Below are 24,081 nucleotides of genomic sequence, written 5' to 3' on the forward strand. Positions count from 1 at the left end.
CCGCAGCAGCTTGTGGCTCCCTCCGTGGTAAGGTGTGTGGGATCTGTGAAAGCAGAGGCCTGGGGAAGGGAAGCCTGCATGGGTGGAGGTTCGAGCCCTCTTTCCCTGGACCAGATGTGAGCACCACTGGGGTGGAGAGCGTGTCCTCCATCACTTCTTCCTGGGCCCCCTGGCCAGACAGGGTCAGGAGAGTTTTACTGAATGAAGCAATGAAAAAAATAAGTCTCTTCAATTTTGTTCAGGCTTATTGCATCCTACACCATTGAAGCCAGCGATGACCCTAGACTTGCTCCTCTTTCAGCCCTAGCACAGTGCCAGGCACATGGGAAACCATGGATATATATTTATTAAAGAGATCACACCACCAAACCCAATCCTTGCACAGATTATAAAAAAAAGAGAGACATGGGGGTGGGGGTAATGAGGAGTTTTTATTTAAAGGGTACAGAGTTTCAGTTTTGCAAGATGAAAAGGGTTCTGTAGCTGGATGGCAGTGCTGGTTGGAACAATGTGAATGTACTTAATGCCACTGATCTGTACACGTTAAAATGGTTTTGATGGGGAATTTTATGTTACTTATGTTTTACCATATTTTTAAAACTGAAAAGAAATCTGACAAAATAAATACATTCTTTCACCTGAAGAAACAAAGTAAGCTAAGCCTGCATTACTTCTATTCATTTAGCAAATGGAAAGGAAACAGTTTGGCTGTGCCCTACAGCAGACCATGTCAGATACACACACATCATCCCCAGCCAATTAGCCCACCTATCCTGAGGACCTACTGCACCCCAGCCCTGGCCTGGAGCTCCTGGGGAATCTGTTTCTTCTTTGTGAACCCAGGGAGGCATTAGAGGTGGGGCCGATGGGACAGAAAGGAGGGGAACACTTTAAAATCTCCCTCCACCAGATGGTGTGTCCTTTGTGGGAAGTCCTCTGGTTTTCTGATTTTGTTTGTTTGTTTGTTAATATTTATTTATTTATTCATTTTGGCTGCATTGGGTCTTAGTTACAGCACGTGGGATCATTGTTGCGGCATGAAGACTCTTAGTTGCAGCATGGGGACTCTTGTTGCCACATGCATGTGGGCTCTAGTTACCCGACCAGGGATCGAACCCAGGCCCCCTGCACTGGGAGCACGGAGTCTTACCCACTGGACCACCAGGGAAGTCCCAGAAGTCCTCTGGTTTTACAAAGCAAGGGAGTTGTGTCAAGTCAGCAAGAACACATGGCCAAGTCAGTCACACAGCCCTGTATGGTCCGTAACACAAGCAAAAATAACCACCAGCCCCCAAAGCTTCCTCTGTGCAGGACTGCCAAGGGCTCCATGTGAGTTACCCTCTGTCATCCTCACAAGCCCTGAGGTCTGTCCTCGGGCATCTCCAGTGACACGAGGAGAAAACGAAGGTGCTGCGGAAATGAGCAGCTGCTTCGTTCATTCGGAGAGAGAGTGTCACACCCACAGGTGGGTTTGCAGCTTGAATCTTGTGCTCTGAGTGTCATGTTCTCTGTTCTCCATTGCTGGCTTCACAGACTGGGACATTGAGCCCCTCAGAGCGTCAGCTGACTCCCTAAAGTTACTCAGCCAGGCAATGGCAGAGGTGCCACTGGGATCAAGAATCCCACCTTCCCAGACAGGAGCCTTTTCTACCATACGAGGCCTCCTCTGAGGAAGGGAAGGTCTAGATTTTGTCAACTGGACCCCCATGTGCCTCCCATTTGGGCCCCTTGAAGGCAGCGTGGGGAGGGGTGTTGGCAGAGCAGCTCTTGCCTCGCTGACCCCACCTGGTACGATGTCTCTTTTCCTGCTTTCTGACCGTGACTGCTTCATTCTCCAAGGGGAGGTGATGGTTTAAGGGGACACCCTGAGGAACGGGGGACCCAGCAGGCTCAGAAACCTTCCTAACCCAGGGCTGTGCGGGGTGCTGCAGACAGGCTGGGGTCTACAGTAAAGATGGGGAGTGAGGGGGCGGGCTACAGTGAGGAGGGTAGGATGCAGCAGGCCAAGAGGAGCCTCTGGAGACACACGTCCCCTTGTGGGCTCATCGTGCTCCTTGTTCAGCCGGGTTGCATGGAGGTCGTTGGGGTCAGTGTTTTCCAAGCCCAGCTCCCTGATTTAGGCCACGTTCCCCAGAGGCAGACCCTGACATAGGATAGGAGCGCAGTGAGCCTGGTTTGTTGAGGACATGCCCACGGGAGGAACTGGAGAAGAAGTTGGGGCAGCAGAGCGAGGAAGGGGAAGCAGCTAAGCAGGGTGTGATCCACACCAGGAGCAGCCTCAGCCCCATCTGGCAGGGCAGCAAAATTGATGCCCCAACCGTGTTACCGCTTAGAGCAAGGAGCTGGGCTTTCCCCAGTCAGTCTGGGCTGTGGGCTGCCTGGGTGCACGGGGCAGGAGGGCGGATGTGAACTCGCGGTGTTCCCCTACTCTGCGCATGGGACTGTGTCCTCAGTAGAGCCAGGAAACCCAGGAGAGGTGCAGGGGCAGGTGTTAGAAGGAAAGGTTGACAGAACCCAGAAAGGGGTGCAGAGTCATGGCGAAGGGAATCTGGTGGAGCACCACCTGTGTCTGCACACTACCCTCAAGTTCCCAGGTCTTTCCCTGCAGCTCTGGATGGACAGGAGAAGGGGTGAGGACACTGATGGTCTGGGAGCCTGAAGCTGCAGGTGAGTTGGAGCTTTGGAGTGAGATTGGAGGGTACAGCATCAGGGGAGTCCCAGGGAGCAGGATGTCACAGTTTGACAGAACTAAGGGGCTCAACTCTCCTCCAGCTTCTCGACTCCTGCTTTGCACATGCACGGAGTCACACACATACACACACACACACACACTGGCACACTCAGACACATGAGCCAGGAACACACGTGTGAGTGTGTGAGGAGGTCAGGCACTGGTGCACACAGACGTGATAACACAGACTCATGCTCGGCCGTGTGCCAACAATGATACGAGCCCAAATATGCGCACGGATCCTCGTGAAGAAACATATCCATAGATTTTCACAATCCGTTTCATGTGTACATTCCAGAGTTCACTCCTGAAGCATGGACAGCCAGGTCCTTTTTATTCCTGGCTCTCCGGGGAGGGGTAGGTTGAGCATTAGGCAGGACCCAGGGCCAGGCTGGTTGCAGCTTTCACGGAAGAGTGACTTTTAGCTTGAATGGCCCAGATCACACCGTCCCAGAGCCCAGACTTATATCTGTCTGGGGTCGCTTCTGGAGGAGTTTTAAAAGTGTTGTGAGCTCAGCTGCTGCCTGCTGCCCAGTCCATGTCCCCAAGGTTCCACTCCCACATTTGACCCAGGCCTTAGTCCATCGAGATGCAGGGGCCTCTTGCCCTCATTGTACAGATGAGGACCTGCAGTCATGGAAGGAATGAAATGGGGCTCCTGACAACATCAGTCCCCTGATGAAACTGCCCAGTGGATTCTCTGACAGTCCCACCCCCTGACATGTAGCCAGCATCCTCCCCAAATGGCAGGAGCCAGCAGGAGCATGGCCAGTGGGAAGCAAGGGCCATCAGTGCAGACTCAAAGTGACTCAAAGTGACCCTGGCTCTGAGGGGCACCCAGGCTGATGGAGGTCATAGATATTTGAAAAGCTCGGTCACTGCTCTGCTGAAAGGAATCAGGGGACTATGGAAGCCCAGAGAAGGCACCTGACAGCCTGGAGGGGGTGGGATCAGGGAAGGCTTTCTGGAGGAGGTGGTGTCTGAAAGGACTCCTGAAAGACCAAGACTAATGACATTTGGGTAAAAGGTCTTTCTGGCAGAGGAAACACCTTGTTGCAAAATGCTGGCGCTAGGGGAAGCTCGATGTCCTAGGGAACTGGCCGAAGCTCAGCAAGGCTGGAGGAGGGTAGGGAGCAGCTGGCAAGGAAGGCAGAGCCCACGCTGCAAGGGCAGTAATCCCGCCAAGGGGCTAGAGGCATCCTGAGGGCACAGAGAATCCACTGGGCAGTTTCATCAGGGGACTGATGTTGTCATACCTACACTGGGGAGGTCCTTCTGGCTCCAAAGTGCAGGGTGGATCTGGGGATGGCTTGAGACTGATTTGAGTGGAATGTAGGGCAGCCAATTAGTGGGGGCTGCTGGGGGTTTTGCAGGCCAAGAGGAAACGGAGGACTTTATGTAGTATTTATTTAACAAAAGAGGAAAGAAATGTCCACAAAATTTTAATTGACAAAAATCAGAGTAAATAATTGAATACAGTTTTTTGTACTACAGGTCTACTCTTGAGAAGGGTAGAATTTTTGGAGAATGACATTTCACCTAACTGGGGCTCAGTCAGCGTTCCCTGCAATCAAATGATGGCAGATGTTCATCTGTACAAGTCATTCTTAGCCCATAGGTCGTTCAGACACAGAGTGTAGTTTGCTGACCCTGGTCTAGACCAGTGGGCCTGGTCTAGAGTGAGAAACAAGGATGCTCTCCCCTCCACCCACAATGGACCTCCAGCAGCCTGCCACTCCGTTGAGAGATGGCACTTCTTCCGGGGGGCTCAGTGAAAATCATCGTTGTTACTAGGAGAGGGACCGAGATTCTTTAGCAATAGGAAGATACCACGAATGTGAAGGTCTGTAATCGTCATATCTCAGAGTACAGGGACCTCAGAGGTCCCTGCCCAACCCTCTCCCAAGGCAGGACTAACATACATGAGTTTCTTGGAAAGGCAAAATATTCCAGATATGGTAAGTGACCTTGGAAGTCTCGTTGGAAGAGCTGGTATTTGAATGCAAGTCATAGGATTCCCAGCTGGGGCTCCTTTCCCTACACAACCCTGGCCTGCCATGGACCTTGGCTAGCTTGGAGAGGAGGAGCACACGGGGAAGGAGTAGGGTCAGGACTAATCTGCCGAGGACAAGATGCTCTTCAGGCTCCTGCCTTCCCCAGTTTGTGGTTTAGGGGCAGATCAAGTCTCCTAATTTACATACATTTGCATACACAACTTTCCCTGATGAGGAATCTGAAGTTCCAAGAGAATTAATAGTTTGCTTGGCATCTGTGGTGGGCTAAAAAGGTGGCCCCCCCAAAAATATCCATGTCCTAATGCCTAGACCTGTGAATATTACCTTATATGTGGAGAAAATGGGTCTTTGCATATGTGATTAAACTAAGGATGCTGAGATGAGAAGATTATCCTGGATTATCTGGATGGGCTCTAAATGGAATCACATGTATCCTTATAAGACAGGCAGAGAGAGACTTGACTAGATCTAGAAAGGAGAACGTGATGTGACAATGGAAACAGAGAGAGATTTGAAGATGCTTCTCTACTGGCTTTGAGGATGGAGAAGGGACCCGTGAGCCAAGGAATACATGTAGCTCTAGAAGCTGGAAAAAGCAAGGAAACAGATCCTCCCCTAGAGCTTCAGGAGGGAGCATGGCCCTGCCAGCCATCTGTAAGGGAGACACAGTACAACTGGGAAGCATCCACCTGGACTTGTACATAGTAGATTCTTAGAAAGTGGCTCAGGGACCTGACTCTGTCCTCCCCTGGGGTCACTAAGACAGACAGCCAGTTCAGCCCGAGGCATCCACTGCCCCTCTGACCTGGCCCATGACCCGCTCCAGCTCAAGCACCTCCCAGGGCTCCTTCCTACCTGGGGGATCAATTCTTGACTCCTTGACTGGACATCAGCTCCCCCAGACAGCAGGCCAGGAGGCAACGTCAGGGACCCTATCTGCCTGCCCCGCCTCTACCTCAATAGAAGTTTGCTGCACAAAGGCCTAAAACCTCAGCCTCCTGTTCCCTAAACCTCACCTTGACCCTGATCCTCCCCAGTAATTCTCACCCACGTGTGTCCTGCCCCCTCCCTCCTCTCTGCTTTGCTTGCTCAGCAGTCCCCATGTTCCCGCCTCGCCTCCTCCTGATCCCTAGCAAAGCCCAGTCCCCCTGAGAGGGTGAGGCTGGGCCGGGCCACGTGCCTGCTGGCAGAGCTGTGCTGGCTGACCCCTGTCCCACCTGTCACCGGCAAGCTGTGTCATCAGGCTGGGCCCCAGCAGGCTCTTTGCCCCCAGTGGATAATGATGTCTGAGAACTTCTCCCAGGTCAAAGGGCAGCCTGATTTCAGGAGGAGAACGCAGCTCTGCCCATCCCTGAGGGCCTCTGAGCCTCTCTACCACGCCTGACAAGTCCTGTGGCCCTCGGGCTGTCTGAGTTGGCCAGTGTGTTGGGTGGGAGATCTTCCCACAAGGGCAAGTCCCCTCGGGCAGGCTGGGAGCCCTGAGGGGGTGTCAGGTAGCAGGTGCTGTGGAATATCGGACCCTTGCTGTGCAGCTCCTGGCTCGCTGTATCGATGGGGAGGTCGACTACTTAAAAAACACCCCAGTGTCAGCACTCAACACATAAAAGGACATTTTTGTTCACACAAAGTCCAGTGTGGATATTCCTATTTGGGTAGCTCTCCAGGCAGCCCTCCTCTGAGATCAGACTCTCTGCTCCTACCTTGTGTGACTGATGTCTTCGACATGGGGCCTGCAAGGTTGCTGTGAAAGAGGGGGGATCCCCTTTCCTCTGTCCCAGCCAGGCTTTCCCCTTCCCCCTATCTCCCATTCAGGTGCCCTCAGTCTGATGGTCACCTGGTACCGCCTCCCAGCCAGGTCAGGGGTCATGGCCATGGTTCCCACCTCTGACTTTTGCTCATGCCTTTGCCCCACCTGGGGCCCTGCCGTGTGGCCAGCTCAGCCTCTGTCCTCCAGGCAGACTGTGTCCGGCAGCATCCACAGCGTTGGGCTTGCCCAGTCCAGTGTCCTGCGCTGTCACTGTGGGAGCACCAGCAAGTCGTCCCCAGGGACCTCACCTCCAGGTGTCACACCCTCCTATGCAGTGTGGGCTGGACTCAGGGCCTCTCATCAAAGTGATGGAATTAGGAGGCAGAATTGATGGCCTGTGACTCAGAGACTAGACTGTAGAAGGCATTTGGCTTTTTCCTCTCTCTCTCTCTCTCTCTCTCTCCCCCCCACCCCTCGTAATCCTGCTAACTCTGGGAGAAGCAGTGTCATTGACAATTGGCAGCCCTCTGGACAGGTCCGCATGCGGGGGTCTGAAGCCTTCTGCCAGCAGCCGCGGGGGCGAGCTTGGGAGTGGATCCTCCGGCCCCACTCAAGGCTCCGAGACCACGGCCCCGGGAATAGCTTGGCTGCCTCTTCATGAGACACATGAGCCTGAACCCTCAGCTCAGCCCCTCCAAGATCCTGACCCTCAGACACTGTGAGACAGTAAATGGTGGTGTGTAAAGCAGCAAAGTTTTAGAGTATTTGATCTACAGCAACAGAGAACTAGTTTAATCACCTGAGAGCAAGTCCCAGACTCACCCTCACCCTTGCCCAGGCCTGGTCTGTAGGGCCCAAGAGGAGGTGTGGTGTGAGTCGTTTATGCAACTTCCCAGGCTGACTGGGGATGCTGAGGTCCCCAGGTCCTGTGTGAGGGCTGGGAGGGCACTGACGGTCACAAGGATGTGGTCTGGCCTTGGGGTTCCCAGTCCCCTGGGAACATGGTAGACCACTCACCCATTCATGGTCATGGCCTTTTCACCTCCAAGCTAGCCCACAGGATGGGTAACCAACCGTGATTCAGGGCAGTGGGACAGACAGCAGGGTCGAGGGTGGTGCGGTGTGCTAAGGTTTGACAAAGGAGGTGACCTTTGATCCGGTGGAGGAGAAAGAGCATCTGGGGAAAGGGATCAGCAGGTCCCAGGACACGGCAGGTAGGAGAGCAGGAAGACTGAGAAGCACCAGCCGCCAGCCCACAGAAGTGTGGGCATGATAATCCTTGCCTCCTTCAGCCACTAAGGTCTGCAGTGGTTCCTTACCCAGCGGGCAGGTCCTTCTCTCCTTGGCAAATCTTGCCCTTCCTTCACAGCCCTGCCCACCTGCCACTTCCTCCGTCTTCCCCTGGTGGAAACCATCACTCCCCCTCTGAACCCCACTGCCCTTGATTCCCACCTCTCTTGTGACCCTATAGCACCCACCTCATAGTGTCAGAACAGGCCATCATGAGATGCTGGGCACATCTATGACCCGACTCCTAATTACACCTACTCCCCACCATTCCTCACAGGAAATGAAATGGCTAATTATGTCATAATACCATCTATACCCAGAAAACCGAGCTCGGCATTGTGATCCTTATTTCTCCAATGATAAAACTGAAGTTTGGAAGAGATGTGACTTGCCCAGAGTCACTGAAAAGGGTTGGGCCAGGCTTAGGCCCAAATTTACATTCTCAAAATGCCCCCCATTTGTACTTATGGGTGTGATTAACTTCTGGAGGGAAAAGGCCTTATTTTCTTGCTCCAGGTGTGGGAGTTCACAGTACTGGTCCTACCCTACCATGCTGTCCTTTCACTAATGACACATGTCACAGACCCAGGAACCCAGAGTTCTTCTCATCAGGGTTGTGTCCCCATCTACACTGTTTGTAGACACATAGGAATATTCACTCCTCATGTCTGGCCTTTGTTTTCTGGTTGGGCTACCCTGTATCTTTATATAACCAGTCCCCTTCTCTCCCATAGGACAGGCCAGAAGTGGTAAGTTGGAGTAGACGGGTCAGGAGGAAAGAGGCGACATGCCATTCTCTGGCCCATCTGATCCACCATCTGGGAAGAGGAGACAGGGCAGCAGGGCTGTGGGGTCAAGCTGGGGGGCAAAGGTGAGGTTTTGACCAGCGCTCCTACTTAGGGATGGAGAGGAAGAGAAGAAGGGTGAAATAGAATCCTTTCATTGATGAATTGACATTTATGGAGCCCCCTTTTTGTGCCAGGGTCAGGGCTGAAGTTACAAAGGATGGAGTAGGAGCTGCCACAAGGAGCTCTCAGCCCATGTGACATCAGAGCTGAGATCAGAGGTCATCTTAGTCAAACGGGGAAAAGGAGACTCGGAAGGAGGGCGAAGAAGCCTGCCCCCGGTCATTCAGCCGGTGACAGAGTGCAATTCTCCTTCCCTACCTTCCGGGCCCCTCTGGCTGCCACTTCAGGGCTCAGAGGACTCAGAAACTCAAAGGTGCCCAGGGTGAGTGCAGGGGCTTTGTGGCCTCGCCCTCCTCTCCAGCTCAGGGAGGGAGGAGCTGGGACAGGCAGGATGCAGGATGAGGGAAATTGTAGGAGAAAAGCTGCAGCTGGTGGCTTCTTGCAGCTGCACTCAAGGCAGAGGAAGAAACACATGGTAATTTCTCCTGCCCACTGAGTGACAGGACCACAGAGGACAGAAAACCCGGACATTATTCTCTCCCAGCATCTCTCCCATTTCTCAGGTGGGCAGACCAAGGAGAGGGCCCCTTGCAGAGGGGTCACAGCAGGAGTGCAAATCACCGATGTCAGAGTCTGGTCTCCTCTGCCATGTTGCCAGTTGTGACTCGGGGCCTAGCATGGGTTAGAAACGCAGGAGTCATAGAAGGCTTTGGAGGTGTGTTCAACGGACACCTCCGCGAAGCCTTCTGGGATCACAGCCCCTCCCTCTATTCTCCCTAATGCCAGCCCTGCCCTTTGGGGCAGCCCCTCCTCTGGGGAGGCACTAGCAGAATTCCAAGTGTTGGTCACTGGGGACGTTGTACTTGAGCTTGTGGGCTTCGAAGAGGTTGCTTAGCTCCTTCATGTAGCGCTGGTGCAGCCTGTCCACCTCTTCCTGTGAGGGACGCGGTGTCTTCTGCACCTCGATGGGCGTCCCCACTGCAAGACACAAAGGAGTGAGGTGGCCCAGAGCAGGAACCACTGGAGTTGCAGGGCCCTTGGGGTTCACACCACAATGGTCATCGGTGCAGGAAAGTGCTCTTACTGTCTCACTTTCAATTCTATTTTGGGTGATAAGTTCTAAGATGTTAGGGCAACTCCAAGATTCTGATATATTAACAATACCACCAGCTGGCATTTACAAGCAATATCTCCTATAATCATCCTAACAATCCTATATGGATAGAACCTGCTATTATTCCTGTTTGACAGGTCAGGCAATGAGGCTCAAGGAGGTTAAGTAACTTGTTCAAGGTCACATAGCCAGGAAGAATCAGTGCCAGGTGGTAAGCCCTGGGGGTGTGCTCTTAACCTCCAGGCCAGGTGGCTCTGGGAGTCTCAGATACCGTGATGGGAAGCGCCTGTATGTCTTGGGGGGAGGCGGCCCACAGCCCAAGCACCCTTCTTCCCCCCCTCTCTCCTCATGCTGGCCTGCAGTGCCCCCTTTCTAGGGAGGGATCGGGAGGCCCTATCTACCTCCTTCCTCTGGTTCTGCCTGGCTCAGAAAGAAGCTGCTATGTGTTCTTCTCTTGGGAATGGCTCTGGAGGCAGCACTTGTGAATTATATTCATGAAAATATTACCACACAACCCAGGGAAAGTCATGGTGTAGGGGGCTAACCAAGTCTGTACTCAACTAAGAAATGATTGGGTGGGTGGAGATGAACAGACCTCTCTCTACAAGCTTTGCCATTGGAACCTAGGTGGAATCCAAGAAGAAAGCAAATGAGCTGTCCAAATAGCTGGAAAGACGGTGCCTAAGTCCATGCCCTGAAGCCCATGCCCATTATTTACAGGAAAATCCCTCAGGCTCCCTTTCATAGCCTGCCGATTGCTACTTTACACACAATTCTAACACCTGGAATGCCCTTCCCTTGTATCCATCTTCTCCAATAAGCCTTAAGACATCATCTGGTCAGAATTAAACTCTCCTTCTTTGGTGTAATAAAAAAGTCAAATAGTTCCTGACCAAACCTCAACTTATTTACTCAAGGGCAGTGTTCGTTGGGAAATGATTTAACTTCTCTGAGTCTCAGTTTGCCATCAGTGAAATGGGGATGATAGTCCCTGCCTCCAAGATTGTTGGGATAACTGAGCTGCTGCATGTAAGGAGCCAGTACAGTGTCTGGCACACAGCAGGTGCTCGGTACTCAGTAGTGGCTACTGTTCTTTATGTCTCTGTTAGAGTTCTCCTCCCAGACTGCCTTATATCTGCCTGTGTAACTGTTTCCCAGTCTAGAATGTGAGTTCCACAAGGTCAAAGATGTGTCTGGCCCATGTGCATGTCCCCTTGCAGCACACAGCCTGGGCCCCTTGCCCTGTAGGCTTCCCCATCCCAGCCTGGGTCTCGGCTCACCCACGGTGGTGATGGGCTGGCGGTAGGGCATAAGACCAAAGCTGTACTGGAAGACACCACGGCCATAGAAGAGCGGGAGGGAGACTCCCATGATCTTCTGCAGTCGGTTCTGGGTCCGGCGCAACCAGGAGCCAGGACAGTTGTCAACCTGGTCAAATAGGTCATTCTCCCCAAAGGAGAAGACTGGCACCAGAGCTGCCCTGGAGGGAGACAGGAGAGAGGGTTAGGAGGTGCAAGAAGGTGCAAGCTTGTCACCTAGCTTCCTGCAGGGACCCAGTGACCAGGAATTGGGGTAGAGAACAGAGACCTAGGCCGGAAGTAGGAGGCCTCTGGTGTCTCCCAGTCCTGCTATGGCCTTGCTCTGTGATTGTGGGCAGGTCCCAGCTCCTCTCAGGGCCACTGCCTGGCAGCTGTAACATGACAGGGAGACTAGAATGCTGCAGAGTCCTCCCAGATAAAAAACATTTGCAAACTTTGGAAAAATCTCACCTGCCCCAGTTAGCTTGTATTCTTCAAAGATGCTCCAAGGTAGGAGAAAAGTTCTAAGCAATGCCCCAAACTCCATTCTCCCAGATCCCCTCCATCTCAGATCTATGCAAGCTTTCAGCAGTATGACCCTTGACACTTAGTCCCTTTAATCACCAAATCTCCCTTCTAGACTCTTCTCTGGGTGTTTGGGAATGAGACAGTACATCGTCACCAACACAGAATCTTCACTGTGAATGGATTGAGAATCTCCCTGCCAGGGCTTCACTGGTGGCACAGTCGTTAAGAATCCACCTGCCAATGCATGGGACACGGGTTCAAGCCCTGGTCCGGGAAGATCCCACATGCCTCGGAGCACCTAAGCCCACGCGCCACAACTACTGAAGCCCAGGCACCTAGAGCCCGTGCTCCGCAATGAGAAGCCTGCGTGCCGCAATGAAGAGTAGCCGCCGCTCGCCGCAACTAGAGAAAACCCACGTGCAGCAACGAAGACCCAACGCAGCCAAAAATAAATAAATTTAATAAATTAAAAAAAAAATCTCCCTGCCAAAATAGGATCTGCATTAATCTCTGCTGTCTTCCCACTAAAATACAACCCTTGCCAATCTCCAACTGAACGAGAGCCCTCTCCCCCGATACCCGTGCATCAGGGCGAGCCTGATGAAGCCCTTGCGGTTCCGCAGCAACAGCTTGTAGGCTCCAGGCCTGGCGTTCAGTGCCTCCTGGGCGCCCCCAACAATGATGGCCAGCAGGCTGCCACCTCCCTTCCTGTTCAGAATGTGAGCGGCGCTCTCCTTGTCTGCTGAGACCAGCCCTGGGGAGAGGAAGAAGGTCAAGTATGGTGTGAAGTGGGCAGGGATGGTGGAGGAGGATGTGCTCTGGGCTCCATCCCCCCAACTGGGAGTTCCCTGAGGACTGGGACTGTGTCCTCCTCCTCTTCCCAACCCCTTGCCGAGCGCTTTGCTGGGCACGGAGCTGTGGGAAGTGCTTCCTTGGGTCTAGCCTCCTTCTCCACTACACATGTTCTTGGATTAAGTACAGAATTGTTAGAAGTCCTCCTTAAAATCCCTCCTCCGTGCCTCCGGCCCTCATCTTCCTGGGCTACCCAGGGGTGGGAAGACTCACCCCCTGACATGATGTAATCCCTGAAGAAAGGGGTCCAGAACCACAAGTTCAGCATCATCAGATGTGGGCAGATGCCAGGGAACAGTGAAGAAAAACCGGTGCTCTCGGTGCACAGGTTGGTAAAAGCTCCAGCCGCCAGGACCCCATGGGGGTGGAAGCCAGCGAGGTAGTTCCGGGAGGGGTCAAGGTCCACAGTCTTGACCAGCTGCAGGGACAGCAACCTGGTGAGTCAGGGCTGGATCTCAGGCCCTCCCTGATTCTGCCATCACCAGTGTGACCTTGAGCAACTTGCTCCCCCTCTCTGAGCCTCAGGTTCTTATGAAGATGGAGATATGCATTTGAATGCATCTAGGGAGACCGTGGTGCCATCTGTGTCTCAGACTCGCTGCTGGCTTCGGATAAATTGCTTCCCTCTCTGGCTTTTAATTTATCAAATGTGGACATTTGACCCTGTCCCACCTACCTCCCAGGACTGCTGAGAAGCTCAGGTCCATGAGTGCTGTGGAATTACCAAGACTACAGGACAGGATAATCATAATTGATACATTCAATTATAATTGGTATAGTTCATACACCATCAAGGGCCACACAGGGGTGCCACTATGCTTGAAGAGCCCTATTTTAACAAAACTCCCTATGAGAAAATTTGGCGCTTAGGACCTGGGAGTGAGCATTTGCAAGATATATCATGGGTGGTTGAAAGAGCGTGCAGACCTGGAGACTGGCCCTAGTCCTGTTTACCCCTCTGTACAATGCAAATGTCTCCCTGGTGGTTCTCTGCTTCCCCCCATGTCAGACCTTCATTGCCATTCATCCACCTCTTCCTCTGCCCATTGGCAGCTCTGCCCTGGTCTGGTCAGTCCTGCAGCATGAAGGGTGCCAGGGAGACCATTAGATATTGTAGAGGGAGTAGGAGAGGAGAGCTGTTTGTCATTAGCAGCTTCCAGGCAAAGTGGGGTGAGGGTGGAAGGAGAGGAACTGAGTGAACAAATGCTGCTCCTGCCATTTACTGGCAGTGACTGTGTGTGTGACCAACCCCTTCTCTGCTCTGCCAGTAACTGCCGGGCCTGCCCTTTACAGAGCCCTGTTATCTGAGAGGCACAGCCATCAGAGCTGGAGGCCCTGAGGCCCCTGGCCCAAGCCCTAAGCCCCTGGCAGGAGGCTCCCTGACAATTCTGCATAGGCCCTGCAATTTGCACTTCCAGGCGTGAGCAGTCCATTCCACTCTGGCTCAGCTTTGGCACCGTGAAAGTTCATCCTGTCACTAAGCTGAAATTTTCAGAATGACCCTGAGGATTCTTGTCACCTTCGGGCCCCAGAGGCCTGGCTGCCGCTCTCAGAGCAGCCTGGTGGGACCCAAGGGACAGCAATGGGGGTCTGATCCTGTCTGCCCTACCCAAGCTGAACAGCCCCAAATTGTCCTGTCCTTGACCTGGACTTGATCTCCGCAAATCCCCACCCCCCAGTATGCCCTCTGGTTACCCTTGACCCTTTGCAGAAAGGCTGAGGGGACCATAGGTGGAGGCGCCATTGCTTCCCAGATGAGGACAAACCTCTTCCACTCATTTGGTGGGGATTTACTGGACGTGAAAATAAGGACAAGCAGAGATAATTCTGGTTATTCTCATTGGGAAAGGTGTTTCCTTAGGAACCCATCTCGGTGTGTTTGCCTCTCACTGTTGTGGCCTCTCCCGTTGCGGAGCACAGGCTCCGGACGCACAGGCCCAGTGGCCATGGCTCACGGGCCCAGCCGCTCCGCGGCATGTGGGATCTTCCCGGACCGGGGCACGAACCCGAGTCCCCTGCATCGGCAGGCGGACTCTCAACCACTGCTCCACCAGGGAAGCCCATCGGTGTGTTTCTTGAAAAACATACCTGGCTCCCCGCACTGAAGCACTTGCTTATGAATTCTCTTTCTCAGCTGATGGGAAAATAATTTTGTACTACCTGCCTAAACGCAATGAGGCAGTATTTATCGATATTACAATTGAAAAACGTAACTGACCTTTTAGGCCAGCAACTCCACTGCTGAGGAATTTAGCTACAGAATTTCTCATACTTGTGCAAAATGACATCTGAACAAGATTATTAACTGAAGCATCATTTTTAGTAATACCAAAACTTGGCATCCACTCAAATGTCCATCAACAGGGCCCATTGAGACAAATTATGGAACATTCAGTCATGGGCCACTGTGTAGCCATAGGGATGTACGACATAGCTCTTCTTGTCCTGATATGGGAAGATGCCACAATTGCTTGTCGGGTGAAAAAGCAAAGAGCAAGACAATGCATGCAGAACGTCACCAGCTGTGCTGAGAAGGGTAACAGGAGGTGGAGACAGCTCCTCCTGGGGGAAACGTTGCCTGATTCTCCACCATTAGCCCTTTAGGAAGGCTAAGGGTGAGGTTGGAAAGCTCCAAGACACAGAGACTGTGCCCTAATTTTGCTTGAAATTCACCACTAGATGCTAGTTCGTAAAATCACAGTAAGAACTGATAGAAGCTCAGGGATCCACATGCATTTGACAGGGAAGGAAGAGGCTTGTGAATGTGGGGAGCTCCAGCACAGTGGGGACTCCTTATCCGGGACCCCCTGCCTCCTGGCCACCCTAAGATCCCTGCAGGGCCTGCGCTTTGAAAGTATGTGGAAGAGTAGGAGGGTCTCCAGGGAGGTGGTGGGGTCCAGAATCCGCAGGCCCCTGCGCCACCCCTGCAGGCTCCCAGCCCAGGACAGGCAAATCAAAGTGCTCATCTTCTCACTCCCTGCAGGCTTCTTGGTGGTACTGCCTGCCCTCTGCAGGTGGTGACGCCACAGGCCTGCAGTGGGCAACAGTCCTGAACACTGTGCACATGGAATTTCTGCAAGTCCAGTGTCCCACAGGTGTCAGTAGTGCCAGGGTTGAGAAACCCTCCTGGGGAGCTAACTGGCTGGGGGAGGAGCAGGAGGATGGTGGATAGGACAGGCCCAGAGCTGCTCAGCATCATGTTCTGCAAATGTCAGCAGCTCCAGCTGTAAAGAGAGCCAGATGCTGTCCTTTGGAGGTGGCGGGATGGCAGGAAGACAGCCCCCTGGAGAGCTTTCAGTTGAAGAGCTCCAGTTCTGTGGAATGGCCTGCACTGGCCTCCATTACCTTGTCCCTAAAATTCTCTCCAGCCTCATCCCCAGGTGCACCTTCTGCTATAGTCACATTATTGCTCAGAAACCATGCAGTGGCAGAGGCTTCTGGGCCTGAGCTTGTGCTCTTCCCTTCGCAGGCCGCCTTTCCTTCCCTGGTGGACTCAGGATTTAGCTCACAGTGTGGAGTGAGACCACAGAGCCAGAATCTACAAAGCTCTACTTGAGGCCAGAGACCACTTATAGTTTTCTTTGGCTTGGTAGCTGATGTTACAAACACTCTCAGGCTCCAGGCCATACTTTCCCATGGAAACTCTGGCCTTCCTGGCACAGGAGAGCGAGCCTGGGAAGAGGAGAGGGAGGGATGGGAATTCAGAATCTCAAAGCTCAGAAGTCCTGGGGTGGGGATGAGGGACTCTGCCCATGACATTCCCAAGGCTTCCCTCGGGACCCAGCAAACCCCGCTCGTTTCTGATGACAAGGTCCTGGGAGGGCACCCTGCAGAGGAAGCAGATATGGGGTCGAGGAAGACTGCCCCCACCCGGGCCCCTCAGGTTGGCTCAGCACTGCCCACTCGCTCTGCCCTTCAACATCTATCACCCCTAATGAGCATGGAAGCCTCTGCCAACCAACTTCCTGCCCTCTGCCCAGCCCCTACCCTGTTGCCCTGCCTTGCCCTGCCCCATCCCACCCTTTCCCTTTGCCCAGGAGGCCCTGCTCACTGGATGCTAAGGGCTCCTGCACCTGAGCTGTTGCCCAGCCTTTGCTAGTCCTTGCTGGGCCCCAGAACTCTCAGAAGGGAGCAAGGCAGGAACTCTGACTCTGCTGCTTAGTGCCCATGACTTGGCCAAGCTGTTTACCCTCTTTGAGCCTGTTTCCTCCATTCCCTATTGCTTTACCAGCTGGGGACCTAATTTCTGGAGGGCCAGGAAGAGGTGAGGCTCCCAGTTTGGGGTGGGAGAAGCCATGCAGGTGTGAAGGGCAGAACAGCCAGTCTCTGGGCTATCAGAGTCCTCCCTGGACCCATAGCCATGCCGACGTCTCCCCAGAATCCCCAGCGGTTCAGTAAAATAATACAAACTACTAGTTTACTGAGAACATACAAAGTGCTTTACTTGCTGTCTCATGGAATCCACACAACCCAATGATGTATGTGGCATCATCTCCACTTTACATATGAAGAAACTGAGGCTCAGAGAGACTGTGTAACTCACCCAAGGTCATGGCACTTGTATGTTGCAGAACTGATAATAGAACCTAGTCTGTTCAGCTCCAGAGGCCACACTCTATATGTTTCTGCTCTCCTGTTTTCCAGAGGAGGGCCACCTGCCCCTGCCTGGCACCTCTCTGAGTCCCCATTGCTTTCCCCATCCTATCTGGACAATAAGTCATCCCTGCCCAGCTGCTTAGACCCAAGAGTTTAGTCTGTCTGGGATTCAGGAAAGGAGCCAAGGTCAGTTCACTCAAATCAAGGATTCTGCTCCACTCAGGACTGAACTTTGGGTCCAGGGTCAAGTGTCCAAAAGGCCATGAGGTGCCCTGAGTCAGAAAGTCAGAGATTCAAAAGCACTCACGTGGGAGGGATCCGTGTGCTCACTGGATACATTTGTAAACTAAGATTTAGAATGGGGCAAGGCCTTGTCCAAGGATGCCTAACATACCAGAGTGAAGGGCAGAATCTGAGAACAAGTTCAGGTCCTCTCCCCGGTCCCTTTAAACTGACTTAATGTACAAACTTTAAACCAGTAAAAGAGCTTTGTATGTGAACTTGATCACATCCTTGTCCCTCTCTAGGGGTTAGTCTCCTCATCTTATGAAGTGTGGGGCTACAGGGTCTCTTAGGACCTTAAGTTTATTACCTGCACCCCCAAAGCATGGCTATTGAGGGGTTTATGCCTATATGATACATATGTGTGCCACACTACATGGCCACAGAGCTCCTTCAAATCCTGTTCATTCATCAGTCCTCATACTTGCCCCACGTCCCTGCAGGTGGGAAACCATGGCCAGACAGAAGCTGGACTCTTCCCCAGGCCACATAGTTGTGGAAGCCCGGCTCCTGCCTCCCAGCCCAGTATTCTGCTCACCGCACACAGGGCCGCACTTCCCCACAGACACATGGGGCACTACGGTCCTGGCCACACCCCAGCTAGCCCCATTACTCACCGAGACCGGGAAATAGTCCTTCATGTACTTCCATATGACCCAGCGCCTTAAGGCCTCAATGCGCCTGCCCCCCTGCCATGGCTTGTCTCGGTCCAGGTACAACCAGGTTGCATACAAGATACTGAAGATCCAGAATCTTGTGAACAGGAGACCTATGAAGACCACAATGCAGACCTGGGCTGGGGAGGGAAGCAGGAACCATCAGTGGTCAGAGGGTTGAAGGAAGGATTTCTACCCCTATGCCCAGCACTAGCAGCACTGTCCTGTCCGGCCCTCACCCCAGGGAGAAGGGGTCAGCCTCCCCTGCCTTCAAAGAGGAAGAAATGCAGCCCATCCAGTGTCATACTGGGAGCCCTGGATTTGAAGCCAGGTAGGCCTAACTCCAAACTCACTTTTTCCCACTGCACCAGGCTGCCTCATTCACTCCAGTCTTCCCCCTCCACCTCCTCTCTGTCCAGTTAAGTATCTGTATTCACCAGGTGCTCAATAAATGCCTGGGGGAGAAGTGACTGGTTTAACTGTTTCTCGTTTTCACCCTTTGGGCCCTCAGAGAAAAAGGAGACATTCTCTCTGCCCAGCCCTCTCTCTGTCCACTCTCGCCCATCTTTCCATAGATAAATCCTGCCAGATCCCCCCTCTAATTAAAGTCCTTCCATGGCTTTCTCAAAACTTTAAAAACAGCCCATGTAGCTCAGCCTGGCATTCAGGCTCCCCAAGGCTGGTCTGATCCCCCTCCCACTCCAGCCTCACTCACCCACATGTACCCCATGCTCCGGCCACATGAAACTGCTCAGTGTACCTACACTGAGAGGTTGAGTTCCTTCAATCTCTTAGCTTTTGCTTATGCTGCTTTCCTCTGCCTGCCATGCCCTTTCCTGGTGAAGGAGGCAGGAAGGAAGAGGCCAACTTGTGGCTGGCCCATGGGTTGGGATGCAGCATGGCTAGGACCAGGCCAAGTGAGGAAATACCTTCTTACCTACGATTCCAAGTCCCTTGCGGCAAGCTAATCCTGGCTTCATCTCAGGGTCAGGGGGTCTGTGGGGCTGACCCTAACCTGATGCTAATGGAACATCATTCCCAGAGAATATTTCTCCCTCCCCATCCCATTCCTTCCACTCAACACCATGCACTCACACTCTTAAAAAGGTCAGCCTCCGGTTGTATTGCATCTGAAAGTGGGGTAGACTGGGTCTGTCATTCCTGGCAGGCTTCCAGGAGAAGGGGACTTTTGACCCAGTCTGAACAGTAGTAAAATTCATAAGCCAGAGAAAATAGGTTGGGGCTCACAGATGTTCACTTTACACAGAACACCTATGTGCCAGGTGTTGGTGGTTCAGCCGTGAACAACAGAGAAAAATTCCTGCCCTCGTGGAGCTGACTTTCCAGTGCTGTGCTTCGGGCACTTGTTTTGTTTTTTTATATTTCTATGGTGGTAAAATATACGTAACATAAATTTTATATCTGAACCATTTTTAAGTGTACAGTTCAGTGGCATTAAGTTCATTCACAGTGACCATCGTGACCATCCATTCCCAGAACTCTTTCCGTTTTCCCAAACTGAACCTCTGTACCCATTAAACAAAAACTCCCATGTCCCCCTCCCCCAGCCCCTGGCAACTACCATTCTCTTTTCTGTCTCCATGAACTTGATTAGTCCACAAACCTCACATAAGAGGAATCATAAAGTATTTGTGTGTGTGTGTGTGTGACTGGCTTATCTCACTTAGCACAACGTCCTCAAGATTCATCCATGTTGTTGTATGTTTCAGAAACTCCTTCCTTTTTATGGCTGAATAACATTCCATTGTGTTATTTGCGGCATTTGCTATACATTCATCCATCAATGGACCGATGGACACTTGGGTTTCTTCCACCTCTGTACTTTATTTTTAAATTGCATTGAATTAGTCACTAATAATGAAAAATAGGGAGGCTTCACACTCAAACCCATTCATCTGTCGTCTCTTGAACAGCTGGAAGGAGTGGCAGTCCTGACTCACTGCCATCGCAGGCAGTTCCCCTCCTTCCAAGGCCTGCTGGCCAATGGCTGCTGGAAACCGTGCTCTCACATCAGCCTCGTGATTCCTGGAGGATTCAGAAAAGGACGAACCACACTCCTGGTGAGTTGATCACTTTTTTGTTTGCCTTTAAGATTTTTTAATAAAAAACTTGAAAGGGAAAGTTGCAGAAGAGTGGGAATGAAATGCCACCATTTGCATGAAGAATAACATGTCCACCCTTGTGGATGCTCATGTATAGAGGATGGAAGGACACCTGCAGATCTGCAGGGAGGAGGCAGACGCCAGGAGATAAGGGATAAGGATGGCTTGGCAGTTGACTTAGATTTTATCATTTTTATTAACATAACAAATTTTTTTTTTTTTTTTTTTTTTTTGCGGGCCTCTCACTGCTGTGGCCTCTCCCGTTGCGGAGCACAGGCTCCGGACGCACAGGCTCAGCGGCCATGGCTCACGGGCCCAGCCGCTCCGCGGCATGTGGGATCTTCCCGGACCGGGGCACAAACCCGTGTCCCCTGCATCGGCAGGCGGACTCTCAACCACTGCGCCACCAGGGAAGCCCCATAACAAATATTTAATGTGAGAAAATGATAAAGAACCTCAGCTAGGACTCTCTGCCCTTGGGCAAAATCAAAAGTCTATGTGGGTCGCTCCCCCTTTCAGAAAACCGCCTCTAGAGAATAAAACCGAGTTGTTAATAGTGGCTCCCTGGAGGGAATTCCCTGGTCATCCAGTGCTTAGGACTCCGAGTTTTCACGGCTGCTTTCACACAAGCCACGATGTGCACGGCCCAAAATAAATAAATAAATAAATAAATATAGTGGCTCCCTGGAGGGAGGATTTGGGGAAGTCTTTCACTTTTAGGATACATATTTTGTTTGGATGTGTTACAACAGCACATATTCCTAACCTAACATAGCATGTTAAGGTTAGGAAAAAACCCACACAAGAGAAACTTGCGCTTGACAGAAAGAACTCTCCACCATCCCCCTCACCCTGAGGTCACCTTTTAACTCCTGTCAGCAGGCAAAACCCAAACTTGGGGATCTTTTCAGTCCCTTAGGAAGGGAGACACCTTCTTTCACCTTGTAACACCAAGGGGGAAAAATGTAAGAACCCACTTTACTGCGACCCAGAGAAGGTATGCAAATTGGCTAGGGTCCCACAGCAAGCTAGTAGGATAGGACCTGGCATTCAATTCTACTCTTTTGTCTACATCATGCTCCCAACATTCATTCATTCAACCAACATTTATCAACACCAACTCTTCTAGGAGCTGGAGATGCAGCTGAGAACAAGACCAACTATTTGAATGGAGCTTACCTTCTTCCTGTGTGAGTGTGTGAATTATAGAGGAGAGGAAAGGAAACAGAGTAAACATGTAACCCACTGGAAAGTATTTGTTTCTGAGCCCTGAGTCCTCAGTGACAGGTCCTGGTTGACCTCTCCGGCCACTTCTTTGCCCCTCCCCAAAATGCCTGCTCTATGTCCAGCGTGAGCCAGCCATTCACAACATGTGTGGTGTTTACTCCCCCACTGGAAGCCCTTACTCTCCTGCCAGCCTGTAAATCCTGCCCTGTGGACTCATCTCCTAAGTATCCTTGAAAAGGGGCCCTTTCTTTCCACTCACTGCCAGACCAGGGAAGGCAATCTTTTTCTTAAAGGGCCAGATTGTAAATATTTTAGACTCTGAGGCTATATGGGGCAACTTGGAGGATATTACATAGGCACGTAATCATTTGAATTATGCAAACATTTAAAATGTAAAAACTGGGCTTCCCTGGTGGCGCAGTGTTTGACAATCTGCCGGCCAATGCAGGGGACACGGGTTCGAGCCCTGGTCTGGGAGGATACCACATGCCACGGAGCAACTAGGCCTGTGAGCCACAACTACTGAGCCTGCGCGTCTGGAGCCTGTGCTCCACAACAAGAGAGGCCGCGATAGCGAGAGGCCCGCGTACCGCGATGAAGAGTGGCCCCTGCTTGCCACAACTAGAGAAAGCCCTCGCACAGAAACGAAGACCCAACACAGCCAAAAATAAATAAATAAATAAATAAATAAACTCCTATTCTTGGCTCATGGGCTGTACAAATGCAAAAACAATCAGTGGGCTGGATTTGGCTCATGCCACATAACTTGGGGACCCCGATCTAGCTGGCGGCTACTCCCTGCTATTGGTCTACCCCCCACACCCCAAACACAGCAGATCCATAGACTTCAGGCACTGAGACCTGTCCCACACAGATGGGATCTTGTCACTCCTGTACAAAACAGCCTCCTGGGCTCCCCTTTGTCCCCAGGATAAGGGACAAGGTACGAGCTCCTGCGCCTGGCACAAGTGGGCTCAGACCCCTTTGATCAGCGACCCTCCCTCTAGCTGCAGACCCAGCACTGCTTGACCACCCTGTGCTGCTCCTGACATTCCCAGGATCCCCGGCTGGGCTGGGGGTGGGCACGGACAGTCAGACACACTCCTGCTGGGAAAGCTTTCCCAAGGCCAGCTGGGCAAGATGTCCCTCATCCCCTGTAATCCCCGGGCCTCAGCCCACCTGGCTCTGGGCCCCCAGTGCCCTTTGCCCAGGAGCCAGCCTACTTGTCGACTTGTCACCTCCTCCCCCTGCTGCCTTCCCTCTCCTCCTCTGGCAGTAGGAGGAGTCCAGACCTACAGCCTGGGACAGTTAAGGCAATTAGCTTCTCTGCTCATTTGTGGAATGGGGTAACCGGGGATATTTTAAATGTTTTAACAACCCTTAGGGCAGAGACACAGGTCAATCATCAGGGATGCTAGGGGCAGGGAACTGGAGGGCTTGCTTTAGCTGCAAAATTTCGGGGAGCTTCTGAGCGAGGACATGGGGCATGTGTATGGTATTTGTGTGTGTGTGTGTGTGTGTGTGTGTGTGTGCGCGCGCGCGCCCATGTTTGTGTGTGAAATGGCTATTGACCAGTCTGTAAAGAGTATGTCCACAGTTTAACGCCAGTGTAGTGGCATCAGTGTACAGGCTGAACACTAGCCCTGGAGGGAGCACTCCCTACCCAGTCTGGCACCAGCAGGTGAGATGATGAAGAATCCCATGGCCTCCCATCCCCCCAGCCCAGCCCACCTTACCCAGAGCCAGAAAGGAGAAAACCCACTGCAGGACCACAAAGGTCTGCATCCTGCGCTCCCATGGCACGGACAAGGGTGCAAACTTCACCATGCTGTCTCTTTGGTTGATTCCGGTGTCTTCTCTGAGCTCTGCTGTGGTCTGAAGCACCTACTTACTGGTTTTTGCCGCTGCCAGAGGTTGAGTAAGCGTTAGTGGTTAGGGAGGAGGGCGCCCCACCCCACACTGCCCAGCCCAACACCTCCCTGCCTCCACCCTGGCAAGGATCTGTTTCCTGGTAGAAAGCTTTGAACCCACTTGCCCTGGAGCCAGGTAAAGGAAGGAGGACGGGAAGGACGTTTGCCTCCTCAAGCAAAATCTTATCTGCCAGATGCCTTTCTCTGTTTGCTTGAATCTTGCCCTCCACTTGGCAGGTAAAGCACTGAGTATAGGGCAATCCTGTCCCTCTTCACCTACCCAATGATATGGCTGCAATAACTGTCTCCTCTCTTCTGCCACTGTTCCCCTCCACAAACATGCAGTAGCAACTCCTGTCTACAAATCCTTCAGCCCCACCACCTCCTCCACCTTCTGCCCTATTCATGGAAGAGCCCTGTCTGCATTCCACATCCTCCCCTCCCATTCTGTCCTCCCTCCTCCAGACTTCAGATGCCATTGTTCCATGGAACTGCCCTTGACAAGTTCACCAATGGCCTCCATGCTGCTGAATCCAGTGGTCCATTCTCAGCTCTCATCTTGACCTCTCAGCAGCCTTAGACACAGTTGGTCACTCCCTGCTCCTTGAAACCACTTGGCCTGTGGACTCCACACTCTCCTGGTTTCTTCCCTGCCCCTCTGGCTGCCCCTGGGTCTAATTGTGGCTCTTAGCCTTCACCAGGCTAAGTGTTGGAGTGCTCTCTTGCTCACTTAGTCCTTGTGAAACAGGAGGGAAGAGGGCAGGGCACAACCTTTAAAAGAATGACATAGCCCGAGGACACACA

At 52.4% G+C, this 24,081-nt stretch overlaps 1 protein-coding gene across 1 annotated transcript; it reads right to left on the minus strand.

The window, feature by feature from the left end:
- Window positions 1–9,514: 9,514 nt before the first annotated feature.
- Window positions 9,515–23,194, minus strand: MOGAT2 (monoacylglycerol O-acyltransferase 2). Its single transcript, XM_007118121.2, has 6 exons — window positions 23,104–23,194; window positions 17,979–18,157; window positions 12,697–12,901; window positions 12,211–12,385; window positions 11,086–11,285; window positions 9,515–9,669 (listed from the first exon to the last, which is right to left on the minus strand). Exons 1-6 carry the CDS (start codon window positions 23,192–23,194, stop codon window positions 9,515–9,517), a joined length of 1,005 nt encoding a protein of 334 aa, XP_007118183.1.
- Window positions 23,195–24,081: the final 887 nt, after the last annotated feature.

Source organism: Physeter macrocephalus, chromosome 16, assembly GCF_002837175.3.
Source record: "Physeter macrocephalus isolate SW-GA chromosome 16, ASM283717v5, whole genome shotgun sequence".
In the NCBI taxonomy this organism is placed as follows: Eukaryota; Metazoa; Chordata; class Mammalia; order Artiodactyla; family Physeteridae; genus Physeter; species Physeter macrocephalus.